At 42.1% G+C, this 19,384-nt stretch overlaps 1 protein-coding gene across 1 annotated transcript in view; it reads right to left on the reverse strand.

The window, feature by feature from the left end:
- The window catches only part of kiaa1109 (KIAA1109), a gene marked incomplete at its 5' end in the record, with an annotated part of 198,847 nt that overhangs the window by 162,484 nt on the left and 16,979 nt on the right, over positions 1-19,384 (reverse strand). Inside the window, 4 exons of the mRNA XM_080537762.1 lie at positions 5,138-5,325; positions 9,006-9,103; positions 14,118-14,273; positions 16,700-16,817. Of these exons, the coding sequence (XP_080393888.1) occupies positions 5,138-5,325; positions 9,006-9,103; positions 14,118-14,273; positions 16,700-16,817 (560 nt within the window). The remainder of the gene's footprint in view (positions 1-5,137; positions 5,326-9,005; positions 9,104-14,117; positions 14,274-16,699; positions 16,818-19,384) is intronic.

The raw sequence follows: 19,384 nt of genomic DNA on the forward strand, positions 1-19,384 counted from the left end.
AAAAAGCTTTGGCACTAATATACTGTATTGCTCTGGACAACCCAACCACAACGCCGATGGGACAGCAGCTGCCACTTAAAAAAAATCAAGATTTGCAGATCAATGTTCTGCGCAGGGACAAAACACAATTTGTGAAATGAAGGACAGTAGTACTATATTACTGAATACTAAGTACATTACCTACAAAGCTTCAGATAACTGTAATGATTCAATAAATATATGTAATATGAAATGCTAGTTAGCGCTAATAATGTGAATAATACTCATAATTTAAGCATTAATCATGTAATGAATGTGTGTCTGTAACAACAGTGAGACCTTAGAATCACCCTTTGCTTATGACTTGAGTAGATGAATAGAATAGAGGAGCAGGAGTGTTGTTATGAAGTGTAGAGGAGCAGGGGCCCATTCCACTAAGCGAGATTATCTTCTAAGCCTCGATAAAGTTCTAAGCCTCGATAATGTTAGCTTGCGTTCGGTTCCATCAATGTGGCTCAAATAATTCGCTGCTTGGTTGAGCTCCTTCTGAGTCGCGACCAGGCAAAAACACTGGCGAAGACGCGCGTCAAAAAAGGCTCACAGGCGGAAACTACATCCCGAACGACAGTTCCTCTTTTAGGAAATATTAGTTCCCACTTCACACGAGATAGATAGATGGATAGGTTGACTGTGTGATAGATAGATAATTTGATATTTTGAAAGTGTGATCGATCGATAGATAGATAGTTTGATTGTGTGATAGATAACTTGATATTTTGAAAGTGTGATAGATAGATCGATAGATCAATAAATAAAAGAGTGTAAAAAAAAAGGTAATTGTTTCAACTTGCATTGCTGTCATCACAGCGGTCTGGCTGGCGCAGTGGTTAAGGCAGCCAGCTAGAGTTCCAAAGGTTGCGAGTTCGAGACTTGATTAAAGTGACTTTTATTTTTATTTTTTACATTTAACCGAAGCCTTCATGCAAATCGATTTACAACATATATATATATATATATCTGTCTAAGTGAATCATCTATCCATCAGTAATCGTAAGAAAAAATAATCTATGCCAAATCCAGGGTCTAGTTTAAGAACATAATTTACTCAGAAAGGCTTCAAACACCATTGTAATCGTCTCAGTTCTTGTAAATTAGCCTGCACCATCATTTTATAGCCTATATACTTACTATTACTATATTTTAGATGAGATTTTAGATGAGATTCAGACAACGAAATGCAATAAAAAAGTGTGTCCGAAGAGGGATTCGAACCACCGTCTTAAAAAGACGAATAAATACCACGGCAGCGGTAAATACTACTAGGCCATCGTGACGATAAGACGATTTTAGCCTGATGCTGATATCACCACAGTAGTACATATTAATTTATTAAAATATGAACATATAACAATAACTAGGGCTAGTATGACCTACGCATTTAATCGGTCAGCAATTTCTTGCCAAACCATTTCCCTCGCCTTGTTAATTGCGGCAGTATTGCACTATTTTACATCTTATTTTTCCGTCTTCATAAAGATCAATAATTCGGAATGCTGTGCAAATGTAGAACCCCTGCAGAGTGGAGTATCTTCATTTCGACAGATCGACTCTTCGGGGCTCTTTATGTCTGCGTGCACGCGCCCATATCGAAGATTTGTAAGCCTGTCTTCTGTGAACACTCATAACACGAGCCTGATCCTCGTTCGAGGAATCACCTGAGGCTTGAATTCCAATCCCGAGTTGCCTGATCGCCTGATTTATTTCAATCGCCGATATACTGATCCACCTTTAGTGGAACGGCCCCCAGGAGTGTTGTTATGAAGTGTAGAGGAGCAGGAGTGTTGTTATGAAGTGTAGAGGAGCAGGGGGTCATTCCACTAAAGGTGGATCAGTTTAGCTGCGCTATAAATAAATGCGGCGCTCAGGGAACTCGAGATTGGAATTCAAGCCTCAGGTGATTCCTCGAATGAGGATCAGCCTTGTGTCATCAGTGTTCACAGAAGACAGGCTTACAAATCTTCGATATGCGCGTGCACGCAGACATACGCAGCCCAGAAGAGTCGATCTGTCGAAATGAAGATACTCCACTCTGCAGGGGTTCTACATTTGCGCAGCATTCCGAATTATTGATTTTTATGAAGACGGAGAAATAAGATGTAAAATAGTGCAATACTGCCGCAATTAACAAGGCGAGGGAAATGGTTTGGCAAGAAATTGCTGACCGATTAAATGCGTAGGTCATACTAGCCCCAGTTATTGTTATATGTTCATATTTTAATAAATGAATATTACTACTGTGGTGATATCAGCAGCAGGCTACAATCTGTCATATCGCCACAATGGCCTAGTGGTACCGACCGCTGCCACAGGATTTATTCGTCATTTTTAGACGTGGTTCGAATCCCGCTTCAGACGCACTTTTTACTGCATTTCGTTGTCTGAATCTAATCTAAAATCTCATTTAAAAAAGTATGTAGGCCAGGGTTTCCGTTAACCGGTAATTCCCGGACTTTGTCCGGTAAAAGTTGTTGAAGTCCGACAAATTGAAAACTCGTCGGACAAAATGTCCGGTGAAAATAATTCCCTCTAAGCACAATTTGAATACAATTCGCTAAAGTTCACATTTTGTATTCAAATTGGCTTCGGGCCACCATTCTCAGCTGAGCACCAAACACACACACACAACACTGCCCGAGAGAGAAGGACCCGCCCCCTCCAGCCAGCCTATAGGCTAACCAAAGGGGGCGGGTCCTTCTCTCTCGGGCAGTGCCGCGCGTGCACGAGTGTGTGTGTGTCCGGTGCCCAGCTGAAAATGGTGGCCCGAAGCGGAAAGCCTTAACTTTATCGCACAATAACAAGGATAACAAACGAAACGGACAACATTTACACTAAGATGGAGACAAACTTCAGCGATATGATCTAACAGCCGGTCTTCAGGACGACATACAGACCCGTATGAGCTTAGAGGGCTATCCCCTAAGTATGATTTGACAGGCAGCTAAACGAAATGCCTTCCCAACCAGCGAGACCTGGGGGGTGTTCCATCAACGTCGCCAAAGGAAAACCTAGGCCTACTTCGCCAAGTCCCGCGAGACTCTTAAAAAGATCCAGGCATATCTTGATAGATCTCGCGAGACTTGTCAAAACAAGCCCAGACTTTCCTCCAGCGACGTCGATGGAACACCCCCCTGGTTATAGAAATGACGTTGTTTTATTGATAAAAAAAAAGGGTAAAACTGGAAAGAGAAAATAGAAAACTCACATTAATCCCAAACAATTTAACAAACTTCAGTTAACGTAATGTGGAGTCCGTTCATTGATCGATGCTGTCTGTTCAGTTCCCAGTGAGGCGCCCGTTCAGCGCTGGACATAATGGCATAGCGCGCATGCGAATCATGTTATATTATTATATAGCTCGCATCTAATCGTATCGGATGAGAAATAGACATTAAATGGCATATATAGGCCGCTACACAACAGTAATCACCGCGACAAACAGCTATATTAGATTTGAAGAAAAAAATATATGATTTTGAAAAAAAAAAAATATATAATATTTTAATATGACCGGAATAATTCACGTTTGTCCGGTAAATCGAAATCTTCCCCGACACGATGTCCGGCGGCAAATTTTTCTAACGGAAACCCTGATGTAGGCTATAAAATGATGGTGCAGGCTAATTTACAAGAATTGACACGATTACAATGGTGTTTGAAGCCTTTGCATGAAATCTTCGGTTAAATGTAAAAAAATAAAAAATAAATCACTTAGTCAAGTCTCGAACTCGCAACCTTTGGAACTCGAGTCGGCTGCCTTAACCACTACACCAGCCAGACCGCTGTGATGACAGCAATGCAAGTTGAGACAATTACTTTTTTTTTTACACTCTTTTCTTTATTGATCTATCGATCTATCTATCACACTTTCAAAATATCAAGTTATCTATCACACAATCAAACTATCTATCGATCGATCACACTTTCAAATTATCAAATTATCTATCTATCACACAGTCAAACTATCTAATCTATCTATCTCGTGTGAAGTGGGAACTAATATTTCCTAAAAGACACAATGAGGAACTATCGTTCGGGGTTTAGTTTCCGCCTGTGAGCCTTTTTTGACGCACGGATGACTATAGCCTGTGTTTTAGCCTGGTCGGGACCAGGCTAATTATATCTGACTCAGAAGGAGCTCAACCAAGCAGCGAATTATTTGAGCCACATTGATGGCACCAAACGCAAGCTAACATTTTCGAGGCTTAGAACTTTATCGAGGCTTAGAACTTTATCGAGCTTCGTGGAATAGGGCCCAGGAGTGTTGTTATGAAGTTCAAAGCCAGACAGACATGTGATGGTAAGAAGGTGATGGAAGGCTCCTCCTAAGTCCTCTAACCCTAACCATGTCGTAACCATGTCCTAACCATGTCTAACCATGTCTAACCATGTCCTAACCATGTCTAACCATGTCTAACCATGTCTAACCATAACCATGTCTAACCATGTCTAACCATGTCCTAACCATGTCTAACCATGTCCTAACCATGTCTAACCATGTCTAACCATGTCCTAACCATGTCTAACCATGTCTAACCATGTCTAACCATAACCATGTCTAACCATGTCCTAACCATGTCCTAACCATGTCTAACCATGTCCTAACCATGTCTAACCATGTCTAACCATGTCCTAACCATGTCTAACCATGTCTAACCATGTCTAACCATAACCATGTCTAACCATGTCTAACCATGTCCTAACCATGTCTAACCATGTCCTAACCATGTCTAACCATGTCTAACCATGTCTAACCATGTCTAACCATGTCCTAACCATGTCTAACCATGTCTAACCATGTCTAACCATGTCTAACCATGTCCTAACCATGTCTAACCATGTCCTAACCATGTCCTAACCATGTCTAACCATGTCCTAACCATGTCTAACCATGTCTAACCATGTCTAACCATGTCTAACCATGTCTAACCATGTCTAACCATGTCTAACCATGTTCTAACCACTCGATTCTAATTTTAAGTAGTAATAAATGTGAGGGTGTCCTAACTTGTTCCTCGCATGAAAATTGTATTTCTATTAATTATATTTAGGTGAGGTGGGTGTGGCTGAGGTGGGTGAGGCTGAGGTGGGTGTGGCTCACTCTGCGCGGGTGATGTTCCTCCAGCGTGACTTGCTGAGTTTGGGCGGGGGCCCTCCGGCCTGGCCCTCCCCGGGCATGCAGGTGTCCGGGGGCGTCTTGCTGTGCTGGTAGTCCTTGGCCAGGGTGAGCAGCGGGTAGCGGCTGGGGTGGCAGTCTGGCAGGGAGAGACGCAGGTCTGTGTCCTCAGCCTGGGTGTAGAAACACAGACAGATGAGAGGACAGACAGACAGATGAGAGTACAGACACAGACAGATGAGAGTACAGACACAGACAGATGAGAGTACAGACACAGACAGATGAGAGTACAGACAGATGAGAGTACAGACACAGACAGATGAGAGTACAGACAGACAGATGAGAGTACAGACACAGACAGATGAGAGTACAGACAGACAGATGAGAGTACAGACACAGACAGATGAGAGTACAGACACAGACAGATGAGAGTACAGACAGATGAGAGTACAGACAGACAGATGAGAGGACAGACACAGACAGATGAGAGTACAGACAGACAGACAGATGAGAGTACAGACACAGACAGATGAGAGTACAGACAGACAGATGAGAGTACAGACAGACAGATGAGAGTACAGACACAGACAGATGAGAGTACAGACACAGACAGATGAGAGTACAGACACAGACAGATGAGAGTACAGACAGACAGATGAGAGTACAGACACAGACAGATGAGAGTACAGACACAGACAGATGAGAGTACAGACAGACAGATGAGAGTACAGACAGATGAGAGTACAGACAGACAGACAGATGAGAGTACAGACACAGACAGATGAGAGTACAGACACAGACAGATGAGAGTACAGACACAGACAGATGAGAGTACAGACACAGACAGATGAGAGTACAGACAGACAGATGAGAGTACAGACACAGACAGATGAGAGTACAGACACAGACAGATGAGAGTACAGACAGATGAGAGTACAGACACAGACAGATGAGAGTACAGACACAGACAGATGAGAGTACAGACACAGACAGATGAGAGTACAGACACAGACAGATGAGAGTACAGACAGATGAGAGTACAGACACAGACAGATGAGAGTACAGACACAGACAGATGAGAGTACAGACACAGACAGATGAGAGTACAGACAGACAGATGAGAGTACAGACACAGACAGATGAGAGTACAGACAGACAGATGAGAGTACAGACACAGACAGATGAGAGTACAGACACAGACAGATGAGAGTACAGACAGACAGATGAGAGTACAGACAGACAGATGAGAGTACAGACAGACAGATGAGAGTACAGACACAGACAGATGAGAGGACAGACAGACAGATGAGAGTACAGACACAGACAGATGAGAGTACAGACACAGACAGATGAGAGTACAGACAGACAGATGAGAGTACAGACAGATGAGAGTACAGACAGACAGATGAGAGTACAGACACAGACAGATGAGAGTACAGACACAGACAGATGAGAGTACAGACACAGACAGATGAGAGTACAGACACAGACAGATGAGAGTACAGACACAGACAGATGAGAGTACACACACAGACAGATGAGAGTACAGACACAGACAGATGAGAGTACAGACACAGACAGATGAGAGTACAGACACAGACAGATGAGAGTACAGACAGACAGATGAGAGTACAGACAGACAGATGAGAGTACAGACAGACAGATGAGAGTACAGACAGACAGACAGATGAGAGTACAGACAGACAGACAGATGAGAGTACAGACACAGACAGATGAGAGTACAGACACAGACAGATGAGAGTACAGACACAGACAGATGAGAGTACAGACAGACAGATGAGAGTACAGACAGACAGACAGATGAGAGTACAGACAGACAGATGAGAGTACAGACAGATGAGAGTACAGACAGACAGACAGATGAGAGTACAGACAGACAGATGAGAGTACAGACACAGACAGATGAGAGTACAGACACAGACAGATGAGAGTACAGACACAGACAGATGAGAGTACAGACACAGACAGATGAGAGTACAGACACAGACAGATGAGAGTACAGACAGACAGATGAGAGTACAGACACAGACAGATGAGAGTACAGACACAGACAGATGAGAGTACAGACACAGACAGATGAGAGTACAGACAGACAGATGAGAGTACAGACACAGACAGATGAGAGTACAGACAGATGAGAGTACAGACACAGACAGATGAGAGTACAGACAGACAGATGAGAGTACAGACACAGACAGATGAGAGTACAGACACAGACAGATGAGAGTACAGACACAGACAGATGAGAGTACAGACACAGACAGATGAGAGTACAGACACAGACAGATGAGAGTACAGACACAGACAGATGAGAGTACAGGCACAGACAGATGAGAGTACAGACAGACAGATGAGAGTACAGACACAGACAGATGAGAGTACAGACAGACAGACAGATGAGAGTACAGACACAGACAGATGAGAGTACAGACAGATGAGAGTACAGACACAGACAGATGAGAGTACAGACACAGACAGATGAGAGTACAGACACAGACAGATGAGAGTACAGACACAGACAGATGAGAGTACAGACAGACAGATGAGAGTACAGACAGACAGATGAGAGTACAGACAGACAGATGAGAGTACAGACACAGACAGATGAGAGGACAGACAGACAGATGAGAGTACAGACACAGACAGATGAGAGTACAGACACAGACAGATGAGAGTACAGACACAGACAGATGAGAGTACAGACAGATGAGAGTACAGACAGACAGATGAGAGTACAGACACAGACAGATGAGAGTACAGACACAGACAGATGAGAGTACAGACAGACAGATGAGAGTACAGACACAGACAGATGAGAGTACAGACAGATGAGAGTACAGACACAGACAGAGGAGAGTACAGACACAGACAGATGAGAGTACAGACAGACAGATGAGAGTACAGACACAGACAGATGAGAGTACAGACACAGACAGATGAGAGTACAGACAGACAGATGAGAGTACAGACAGACAGATGAGAGTACAGACACAGACAGATGAGAGTACAGACACAGACAGATGAGAGTACAGACACAGACAGATGAGAGTACAGACACAGACAGATGAGAGTACAGACAGACAGATGAGAGTACAGACAGACAGATGAGAGTACAGACACAGACAGATGAGAGTACAGACAGACAGACAGATGAGAGTACAGACACAGACAGATGAGAGTACAGACAGACAGATGAGAGTACAGACAGACAGATGAGAGTACAGACACAGACAGATGAGAGTACAGACAGACAGACAGATGAGAGTACAGACAGACAGATGAGAGTACAGACAGACAGATGAGAGTACAGACACAGACAGATGAGAGTACAGACACAGACAGATGAGAGTACAGACACAGACAGATGAGAGTACAGACAGACAGATGAGAGTACAGACAGACAGATGAGAGTACAGACACAGACAGATGAGAGTACAGACAGACAGATGAGAGTACAGACACAGACAGATGAGAGTACAGACACAGACAGATGAGAGTACAGACACAGACAGATGAGAGTACAGACACAGACAGATGAGAGTACAGACACAGACAGATGAGAGTACACACACAGACAGGAAGACACGGATGCACACACACACACACACACACACACACACACGCACACAACTCCGTATTCCGAGTTAAGACACAAGCATGTGGCATGAATGATGTACCTGATGTTTGATGAATTCATTTTCAACATATTCTCACATAATATGCACACATATATTATAACAAAGGGCAATTAAATACTGCAGCACCCCTACTGTGTGGCCAAAAAAAAGAAAAAGGTATGAGACAAAATCCATCTCCACGTGTTCACACTCACCCTCAGGCAGAACCTGGTGTTGCAGGTGGTGGGGACAAACTCCTTAAACGGCAAGGAGAAGTCGATGTTCAGTGTCTCTCCACAGGCAGCCAGGTACACTGGAAGACAACAGGGAAGAAGCTGCTTAGCATGACCCCAGTGTTGATGTATGGTTATCATACTCCTATGATGGAATATCATCAATGTTACCTCATTAAAGGATGTTACCTCATTAAAGGATGTTACCTCATTAAAGGATGTTACCTCATTAAAGGACTCGTTCGTTTTAGGCTTTTAAATGTCGGCAGAATAAGCTGAGGGTTTGGGAGGTGTCCTTCTTCTTGAATAATGAGTTAACTTCCCTAACCCTAACCTACAGTGCTTTATTGTTTTACTACTTAGGGGCCATGAAAGGAGCGTCCACGTCGCGGCCCTGGGAGTATTGACGAGATCGACAAGATCGACTAGATCGACTAGATACTGCTAATCCTATCACCACTACAAGCAAAAGTTACAAGCTACAAAACAGCCCCAAGCTACGCTACAAGCTACGCTGAAAGCTGCAAGCAAGCCACAAAGCTACAGAACACCAAGAGAAAACATCATGCCTGGAGATAGACACAAAGGCCGATGTCGTAAACGAGGGACCTCCTCAAGACCGGCACTGACAGTTATATCTGTGAACATTGAAGGGTTCTCCTCTGCAAAACAAACCATCTTAGCCGATTTATGCAGCAAACAACACTGTGACGTTCTCTGCTTGCAAGAGACGCACAGAGGGAGTGAAAACAACCGCCCCACCATACCAGGAATGGTCCTGACTATTGAGCGACCTCACCGGCAGCATGGCAGTGCTATATTTGTAAAAACAAGCTTAACTATAGAAGATACAGACATGTCAGATGACCATGATATCGAAGTCCTATCTGTTGAACTAAGCAGTGTTGTAGTAACATCTGTCTATAAACCACCACCTGTAGACTTTATATTTCCCCAGCCAATCCCCAAAGTACACGGCAAACCACAGATCATTATTGGTGACTTCAACAGCCACAGTACCCAGTGGGGCTACCCTGAAATGAACAAGGATGGAGAAGCAGTAGAGGACTGGATGGATACTAACCAACTAAGTCTTATCCATGACCCCAAGCTACCACACTCGTTTTTCAGTGCTCGATGGAAACGTGGCTACAACCCAGATCTCACCATGGTCACAAGTAACATCGCTGGACTGTGTAAAAAGACTGTGCTGGACCCTATCCCATCAAGCCAACACCGTCCCATTGGGATCCTAATCAATGCGGCTGTAGTCCCAACCATCGTGCCCTTTAAAAGGCGCTTCAACTACAAGAAAGCAGACTGGAAAGGTTTCACCAACGAGCTGGAAGAGAAGATCAAAAATATAATACCAGTTAGCAAGAACTACGACCAATTTGCTAACCTGGTGCTGAAAACTGCTCGGAAACATATCCCACGAGGCTGTAGAGTTGAATACATACCTGGACTTTCAAAGGACTGTGCAGGACTCTATGACAACTACGTCAGCATGTTTGAAGCAGATCCCTTCTCAGATGAAACAACTGCCCAAGGCGAGAAGGTGATGGAAAGCATTGCCCAAGAGCGAAGCAAGACCTGGAATGCTCTTATTGAGTCCACAGACATGTCAAAAAACAGCAAGAAAGCATGGACACTTATTCACAAGCTACGGGGTGATCCTAAAGCAGCTCCTCAGCACCCAAAAGTCACTGCAAACCAAGTTGCCAACCAATTGCTTGAAAATGGAAAGAGTAGAAAGAGAGGGAAAAAGACCAAGCTGAACCGCAAGAAATACATCGCGGACCCTGCTTTTACAAGACAGCTTACTATGGAAGAGCTGGAAGGGGGAATCTCTATCCTCAAACCAGGAAAGGCAATTGGACTGGATAACATCGCAACCGAACAGATCAAGCACTTCGGTCACAAGGCAAAGACGTGGCTTCTACAGCTCTACAATGAGTGCTTAACAACACACAAGCTCCCTAACATCTGGAAGAAAGCCCACATTATAGCACTGTTGAAACCGGGGAAAGATCCATCCGCTCCTAAGAACTTCAGACCAATCTCACTTTTGAGTCACACCTACAAGCTCTTTGAACGTCTGATCCTCAACAGAATCTGTACCTTTGTTGACGAACACCTCATCCCTGAACAAGCAGGTTTCCGCCCTGGCAAGTCAACAACTAGCCAAGTACTCAACCTCACCCAGTACATCGAAGATGGATATGAGGAAGGGATGGTAACTGGTGTGGTGTTAGTCGACCTCTCAGCTGCCTATGACACAGTCAATCACAGACGTCTCCTCAGCAAGATCCTGGAGACCACAAGAGACACCCGTCTGACAGAACTGATTGAAAGCATGCTTGAAAATAGGCACTTCTTCGTTGAGCTAGGAGGAAAGAAAAGCAGGTGGCGAAAACTCAAGAATGGCCTTCCACAAGGAAGTGTGCTTGCACCACTTCTCTTTATTATCTACACCAACGACCAACCAAAAAGCGCAGACACCCGCCGCTTCATCTATGCAGACGATCTTGGCATAGGTGCACAAGCCACTGATTTCACAGTTGTGGAAGACAGACTCTCCAACACTCTGGCAGAGCTAACCCTAACACCGTACTATGAAGAGAACCACCTACGTGCAAACCCATCTAAGACACAGGTGTGTGCCTTCCACCTGAGAAACCGTGAAGCCAAGCGCCAACTGAAGGTCAGCTGGTCAGGAACCTCCCTTGAACACTGTGAGCACCCAGTCTACCTAGGGGTAACCCTGGACAGATGCCTCTCTTTTAAGACCCACACTGAGAAGACCAAGTGTAAAGTGAGTGCGAGGAACAACATCATCCGCAAGCTCACTGGCACAACCTGGGGTGCTAACCCACAGACTCTGAAGTCAACCGCACTAGCTCTCTGCTACTCAGTTGCCGAGTATGCCTGCCCAGTATGGGAGCGAGCTGCCCATGCCAAGAAGCTGGATCCCGCCCTCAATGCTAGCTGTCGCCTTATCACAGGCTGTCTGAAATCAACACCAACAGACCGTCTGTACATCCTGGCAGGCATAGCCCCACCAGAGATACGACGAAATGCAGCAAGTAAAAAAGAGCGCCAACAACAGTCTACTGACCAAAGACATCCTCTCTTTGGCCATGTGCCAGCCAAAAGCCGCCTTAAATCAAGGAAAAGTTTCCTGAAGAGCGTCCCGCCCCTCGGAACACCGAGCACAAGCAGTGAAAGAGTCACTCGGTGGGAAGAAAGGCTGGACAAACTCCCACCAGCAACAACAATGGAGCTAAAGGCGAGCGAGGCACTGCCCCCTGGAGCAGACACCAACTACGCAGTGTGGAAATGCCTAAACAGGATAAGATCTGGTGTTGGACGTACAAAAGCCACTCTCGCCAAATGGGGATACCTAAATGACGGGGACGTTGTGTGTGACTGTGGCACTGAACCACAGACCATGCAGCACCTCCTGATATGCCCCCTGCTGGAACAGCCCTGCACATCAACGGACTTGGCAGAGTTCAATGAGAAGGGACAGCAATGTGTTCAGCTGTGGTTGAACCACATCTAGCCAAGCCTTGTAACTGACTCTCTTGTGGACACGAAAAGAAGAAGACTACTTAGGGGACCTACAGTGACTCGGAAAGTATTCAGTCCCCTTCACTTTGTCCACATGTTGTTGTGTTATAGACTAAATTTAAAATGGATTAAATTAAAATAATTTGCCATCAATCCACACACAATACCCCAGAATGACAAACCGAAAATGTCATCAACAAATGACTCAATACATTGAATTGAGTCCATCTTAATGCAAGAACAATAGTTCATGTCGTTTTGGAATTAAGTTTCGTTCCTCTCCATTTTCTTAATTTGTAATGACAACCTGATCCACACCGTGTGTAATTGATTCCTATGCAAATCAGAGACCCTATAAAAACAAAGATATTAATTCCAAAATGACATGAACTATTATCCTTGCATTAAGATGGAGTCAAGTCTGAGTGATTTGTTGATGACATTTTTGCATTTTAGCTCATTTTAAGAGTGGCATTGCAAAGGGTCTGAATACTTATGTACATGAGGCAGTGTTTCCTTTATATGCATTGAATTTTCTCCGCCACTAATTGATTCAGTCCACTAAAGCCCGGTACACACATGAGGATTTTCAAAATCTTAACAGATTTTTTATCTGAGACAGACCCCACACAGGAAGATAAAAAATCTTGGATTGAACAGCCTTGATCGTATTGTGTGTGGTGTGCGCCGATATTCCCATCCGAAAAGAAGAAGTCACCTCGCTTCTTGATTGGCTACATTCCATCCACGTCACAATCGGACTCGCGAACAGGGTTGCCAGATGGGATTGACATTTTCCACCCTAACCACAGTCTAAAACCGCTAATTCCACCCCAAAAAAATAGCCCATCTGGCAACCCTAGTCGGGAGTTGCCCACACACATAAGGATGTTTGGTCGTAAATATTGAACACATACAACATTTACGATTGTCGGCCCCGACCATTTTCAGGATATCTTGGTATTTGATCACCTGCTATATAAAACATCGCCGCTCGGCTTTAATGGTTTAACCGCTATTTATTTTTATTTTTTTTGCCACGCTCCCTCTAGTTTTTGGTGAAATTACGTCGTTGTTTTGAACGCGTGTGCTATGCGCGCGAGGATTGGCCTCACCGCCACTAATGTGAGAATTCCTGGAGGAAACACTGACATGAGGTATTTCTGTTTTTCAATTTTAATACATTTACTGAAATAAAAAAATGTAATCCAAGAGTATCAAATCTGTGCAAAAAACGATGTTTATTGCGAGCTTTCGGTCTCCAGGCTGTGGGACCATGTAAACAACAGCTGTATGACCAGTTTGACAAGACTGAAGAGACAGTGGGTGGATCACGTCAAGAAGAGATTCTGGATAATCTAGTATCCATACTAGATTTCTCACATACTCAAATTTCACATGCTATACAGTGTGAAAGCACCGCATACTCAACATCGCCGTCATACCTAGTATGAATAGCATGCTAGTGTGCCATTCCAAACACAGCCTGACTCCAGTGTGTGTCAGACTACGTGTTCTCACCATTCTCCTGCTGCTTGGTGGAACAGTCGATCCAGTTGTGCTGGTTGGCGGCCCAGATCATCTCAAACTGGTGGAAGAGGACCTTAAAGTTCCAGGCGTACGGGACAAAGGAGTAGATATCAGGGGCGCTGTCACTGGCCCAGTCCTGGATCAGGTCTGCAGAGGGAGACAAACAGATATACAGTCATGTGAAAAAACATGAAATATGTCCATATGTTTATGCGGTATTCACATGTTTATACAAGAGTTTTGTCAAATCAATTTCTGGAGTTCTGTGCGGAATTATATCAGATTTGGCATTTTCTTCTTCTTTTTTGGGTTGTTCCAATGCAAACAAAAGAAATGAACATGTGAATACCAAAGCATTTGTAATTGCAACAATTTCCTGGGAGCAGTGGTGCATTATCTGACAGAGGTGCAGGGATGCCAATATTTTGGTCCATGACTATATGATTTTAACCCAGGTCTGACATCTATCTCCTACATTTGACATTTAGTAAATGTTTACATTCAGGGTCCTGTCCTGTTAGCAAACGCCCTTATCCAAAGCAACTTACAATGAGTACATTATTCTATTAAGTATGTGAATCAACTATACATCACACTCATCACACTCATCACAAGGAACCATCTCTAAGGAGAAGCACAGCAGAGCAGTCCCAGTTAGAGAAAGGGAAGAAGAGAAGAAGGGAAGAAGAGCATTCAGAGCAGGTGTGTTACCTGTGAAGGGCATTCAGAGCAGGTGTGTTACCTGTGAAGCAGAGCATTCAGAGCAGGTGTGTTACCTGTGAAGCAGAGCATTCAGAGCAGGTGTGTTACCTGTGAAGCAGAGCATTCAGAGCAGGTGTGTTACCTGTGAAGCAGAGCATTCAGAGCAGGTGTGTTACCTGTGAAGCAGAGCATTCAGAGCAGGTGTGTTACCTGTGAAGCAGAGCATTCAGAGCAGGTGTGTTACCTGTGAAGCAGAGCATTCAGAGCAGGTGTGTTACCTGTGAAGCAGAGCATTCAGAGCAGGTGTGTTACCTGTGAAGCAGAGCATTCAGAGCAGGTGTGTTACCTGTGAAGCAGAGCATTCAGAGCAGGTGTGTTACCTGTGAAGAAGTTCTTCTGGGCAGGTGTGTTACCTGTGAAGCAGAGCATACAGAGCAGGTGTGTTACCTGTGAAGCAGAGCACTCAGAGCAGGTGTGTTACCTGTGAAGCAGAGCATTCAGAGCAGGTGTGTTACCTGTGAAGAAGTTCTTCTGGGCAGGTGTGTTACCTGTGAAGCAGAGCATACAGAGCAGGTGTGTTACCTGTGAAGCAGAGCACTCAGAGCAGGTGTGTTACCTGTGAAGCAGAGCATTCAGAGCAGGTGTGTTACCTGTGAAGCAGAGCATTCAGAGCAGGTGTGTTACCTGTGAAGAAGAGCATTCAGAGCAGGTGTGTTACCTGTGAAGCAGAGCATTCAGAGCAGGTGTGTTACCTGTGAAGCAGAGCATTCAGAGCAGGTGTGTTACCTGTGAAGAAGAGCATTCAGAGCAGGTGTGTTACCTGTGAAGCAGAGCATTCAGAGCAGGTGTGTTACCTGTGAAGCAGAGCATTCAGAGCAGGTGTGTTACCTGTGAAGCAGAGCATTCAGAGCAGGTGTGTTACCTGTGAAGAGCATTCAGAGCAGGTGTGTTACCTGTGAAGAAGAGCATTCAGAGCAGGTGTGTTACCTGTGAAGCAGAGCATTCAGAGCAGGTGTGTTACCTGTGAAGAAGAGCATTCAGAGCAGGTGTGTTACCTGTGAAGCAGAGCATTCAGAGCAGGTGTGTTACCTGTGAAGAAGAGCATTCAGAGCAGGTGTGTTACCTGTGAAGCAGAGCATTCAGAGCAGGTGTGTTACCTGTGAAGCAGAGCATTCAGAGCAGGTGTGTTACCTGTGAAGCAGAGCATTCAGAGCAGGTGTGTTACCTGTGAAGCAGAGCATTCAGAGCAGGTGTGTTACCTGTGAAGAAGAGCATTCAGAGCAGGTGTGTTACCTGTGAAGCAGAGCATTCAGAGCAGGTGTGTTACCTGTGAAGCAGAGCATTCAGAGCAGGTGTGTTACCTGTGAAGCAGAGCATTCAGAGCAGGTGTGTTACCTGTGAAGCAGAGCATTCAGAGCAGGTGTGTTACCTGTGAAGCAGAGCATTCAGAGCAGGTGTGTTACCTGTGAAGCAGAGCATTCAGAGCAGGTGTGTTACCTGTGAAGCAGAGCATTCAGAGCAGGTGTGTTACCTGTGAAGCAGAGCATTCAGAGCAGGTGTGTTACCTGTGAAGCAGAGCATTCAGAGCAGGTGTGTTACCTGTGAAGCAGAGCATTCAGAGCAGGTGTGTTACCTGTGAAGCAGAGCATTCAGAGCAGGTGTGTTACCTGTGAAGCAGAGCATTCAGAGCAGGTGTGTTACCTGTGAAGCAGAGCATTCAGAGCAGGTGTGTTACCTGTGAAGCAGAGCATTCAGAGCAGGTGTGTTACCTGTGAAGCAGAGCATTCAGAGCAGGTGTGTTACCTGTGAAGCAGAGCATTCAGAGCAGGTGTGTTACCTGTGAAGCAGAGCATTCAGAGCAGGTGTGTTACCTGTGAAGAAGTTCTTCTGGGCGTAGATGAAGTGGTAGGTGGCCTTGTACACCTCTATCTCACACTGCCATGACTGCGGCATGTTCCACACACGGGGGTAGCTGGCGATCACATGGAACTGAGGGAGGAACAGCAGAACATGCTAGCTAATGTCAACCAGCTAACCTGTGACAGTCTGAATGGTTTATTACATTAACTGTATGAACTCCTTTAAAAACATATTTGAGGGATTGCAATATGAGGAAATGAAGGTTAAATCAATAATCTACAGTAATTGAAAAAAATATGCAGATAAGAAATTTGGCACAGTTGACCACAATTAAAATATTCGTAATGCATGCAGATTATATATAATATTCATAAAGATGCAATGAAGGTGTAACCCAACCTTCTTCAATAAAAGCAATAAAAAAAAAAAAGCAGAAAATAAATCCCAGATTGTGCCTTTAACAGTAGTATAGTTAGTATAGTATAGTTAGTATAGTACAGTATAGTATAGTTAGTATAGTATAGTATAGTTAGTATAGTATACCGTAGTTAGTATAGTATAGTATAGTATAGTTAGTATAGTATAGTTAGTATAGTATAGTTAGTATAGTACAGTATAGTTAGTATAGTATAGTTAGTATAGTATAGTTAGTACAGTATAGTTAGTACAGTATAGTTAGTATAGCTTAGTATAGTATAGTTAGTATAGTATAGTATAGTTAGTATAGTATAGTTAGTATAGTACAGTATAGTTAGTATAGTATAGTTAGTATAGCTTAGTATAGTTAGTATAGTATAGTATAGTTAGTATAGTATAGTATAGTTAGTATAGTATAGTATAGTTAGTATAGCTTAGTATAGTATAGTTAGTATAGTATAGTTAGTATAGTACAGTATAGTATAGTATAGTTAGTATAGTATAGTTAGTACAGTATAGTTAGTATAGTACAGTATAGTATAGTTAGTATAGTATAGTATAGTTAGTATAGTACAGTATAGTATAGTTAGTATAGTATAGTTAGTACAGTATAGTTAGTATAGTACAGTATAGTATAGTTAGTACAGTATAGTTAGTATAGTATAGTATAGTATAGTTAGTATAGTATAGTTAGTACAGTATAGTTAGTATAGCATAGTATAGTTAGTATAGTATAGTTAGTATAGTATAGTTAGTATAGTATAGTTAGTATAGTATAGTTAGTATAGTATAGTATAGTTAGTATAGTATAGTTAGTATAGTATAGTATAGTTAGTATAGTATAGTTAGTATAGTATAGTTAGTATAGTACAGTATAGTATAGTATAGTTAGTATAGTATAGTTAGTATAGTATAGTTAGTATAGTATAGTATAGTTAGTATAGTATAGTTAGTATAGTACAGTATAGTTAGTGTAGTATAGTTAGTACAGTATAGTTAGTATAGCTTAGTATAGTATAGTTAGTATAGTATAGTTAGTATAGTATAGTTAGTATAGTACAGTATAGTATAGTTAGTATAGTATAGTTAGTATAGTAAGTATAGTATAGTTAGTATAGTTAGTATAGTACAGTATAGTATAGTTAGTATAGTATAGTATAGTATAGTTAGTATAGTATAGTTAGTATAGTACAGTATAGTATAGTATAGTTAGTATAGTATAGTTAGTACAGTATAGTTAGTATAGTACAGTATAGTATAGTTAGTATAGTATAGTTAGTACAGTATAGTTAGTATAGTATAGTATAGTATAGTTAGTATAGTATAGTTAGTACAGTATAGTTAGTATAGCATAGCATAGTTAGTATAGTATAGTTAGTATAGTATAGTTAGTATAGTATAGTTAGTATAGTATAGTTAGTATAGTATAGTATAGTTAGTATAGTATAGTTAGTATAGTATAGTTAGTATAGTATAGTTAGTATAGTATAGTTAGTATAGTACAGTATAGTATAGTATAGTTAGTATAGTTAGTATAGTATAGTATAGTATAGTTAGTATAGTATAGTTAGTACAGTATAGTTAGTATAGCATAGCATAGTTAGTTAGTATAGTTAGTATAGTTAGTATAGTATAGTATAGTTAGTCTAGTATAGTTAGTATAGTATAGTTAGTATAGTATAGTTAGTATAGTATAGTTAGTATAGTATAGTTAGTATAGTATAGTTAGTATAGTATAGTATAGTTAGTATAGTATAGTTAGTATAGTACAGTATAGTTAGTATAGTATAGTTAGTACAGTATAGTTAGTATAGCTTAGTATAGTATAGTTAGTATAGTATAGTTAGTATAGTATAGTTAGTATAGTACAGTATAGTATAGTTAGTATAGTATAGTTAGTATAGTAAGTATAGTATAGTTAGTATAGTTAGTATAGTATAGTTAGTATAGTAAGTATAGTATAGTTAGTATAGTTAGTATAGTACAGTATAGTATAGTTAGTATAGTAAGTATAGTATAGTTAGTATAGTACAGTATAGTATAGTTAGTATAGTATAGTATAGTTAGTATAGTATAGTATAGTTAGTATAGTATAGTATAGTTAGTATAGTATAGTTAGTATAGTTAGTATAGTAAGTATAGTATAGTTAGTATAGTACAGTATAGTATAGTTAGTATAGTATAGTATAGTTAGTACAGTATAGTATAGTTAGTATAGTATAGTATAGTTAGTATAGTATAGTATAGTTAGTATAGTATAGTATAGTTAGTATAGTATA

This window comes from Nansenia antarctica, assembly GCF_963989245.1.
Source record: "Nansenia antarctica genome assembly, chromosome: 8".
Classification (NCBI taxonomy): Eukaryota; Metazoa; Chordata; class Actinopteri; order Argentiniformes; family Microstomatidae; genus Nansenia; species Nansenia antarctica.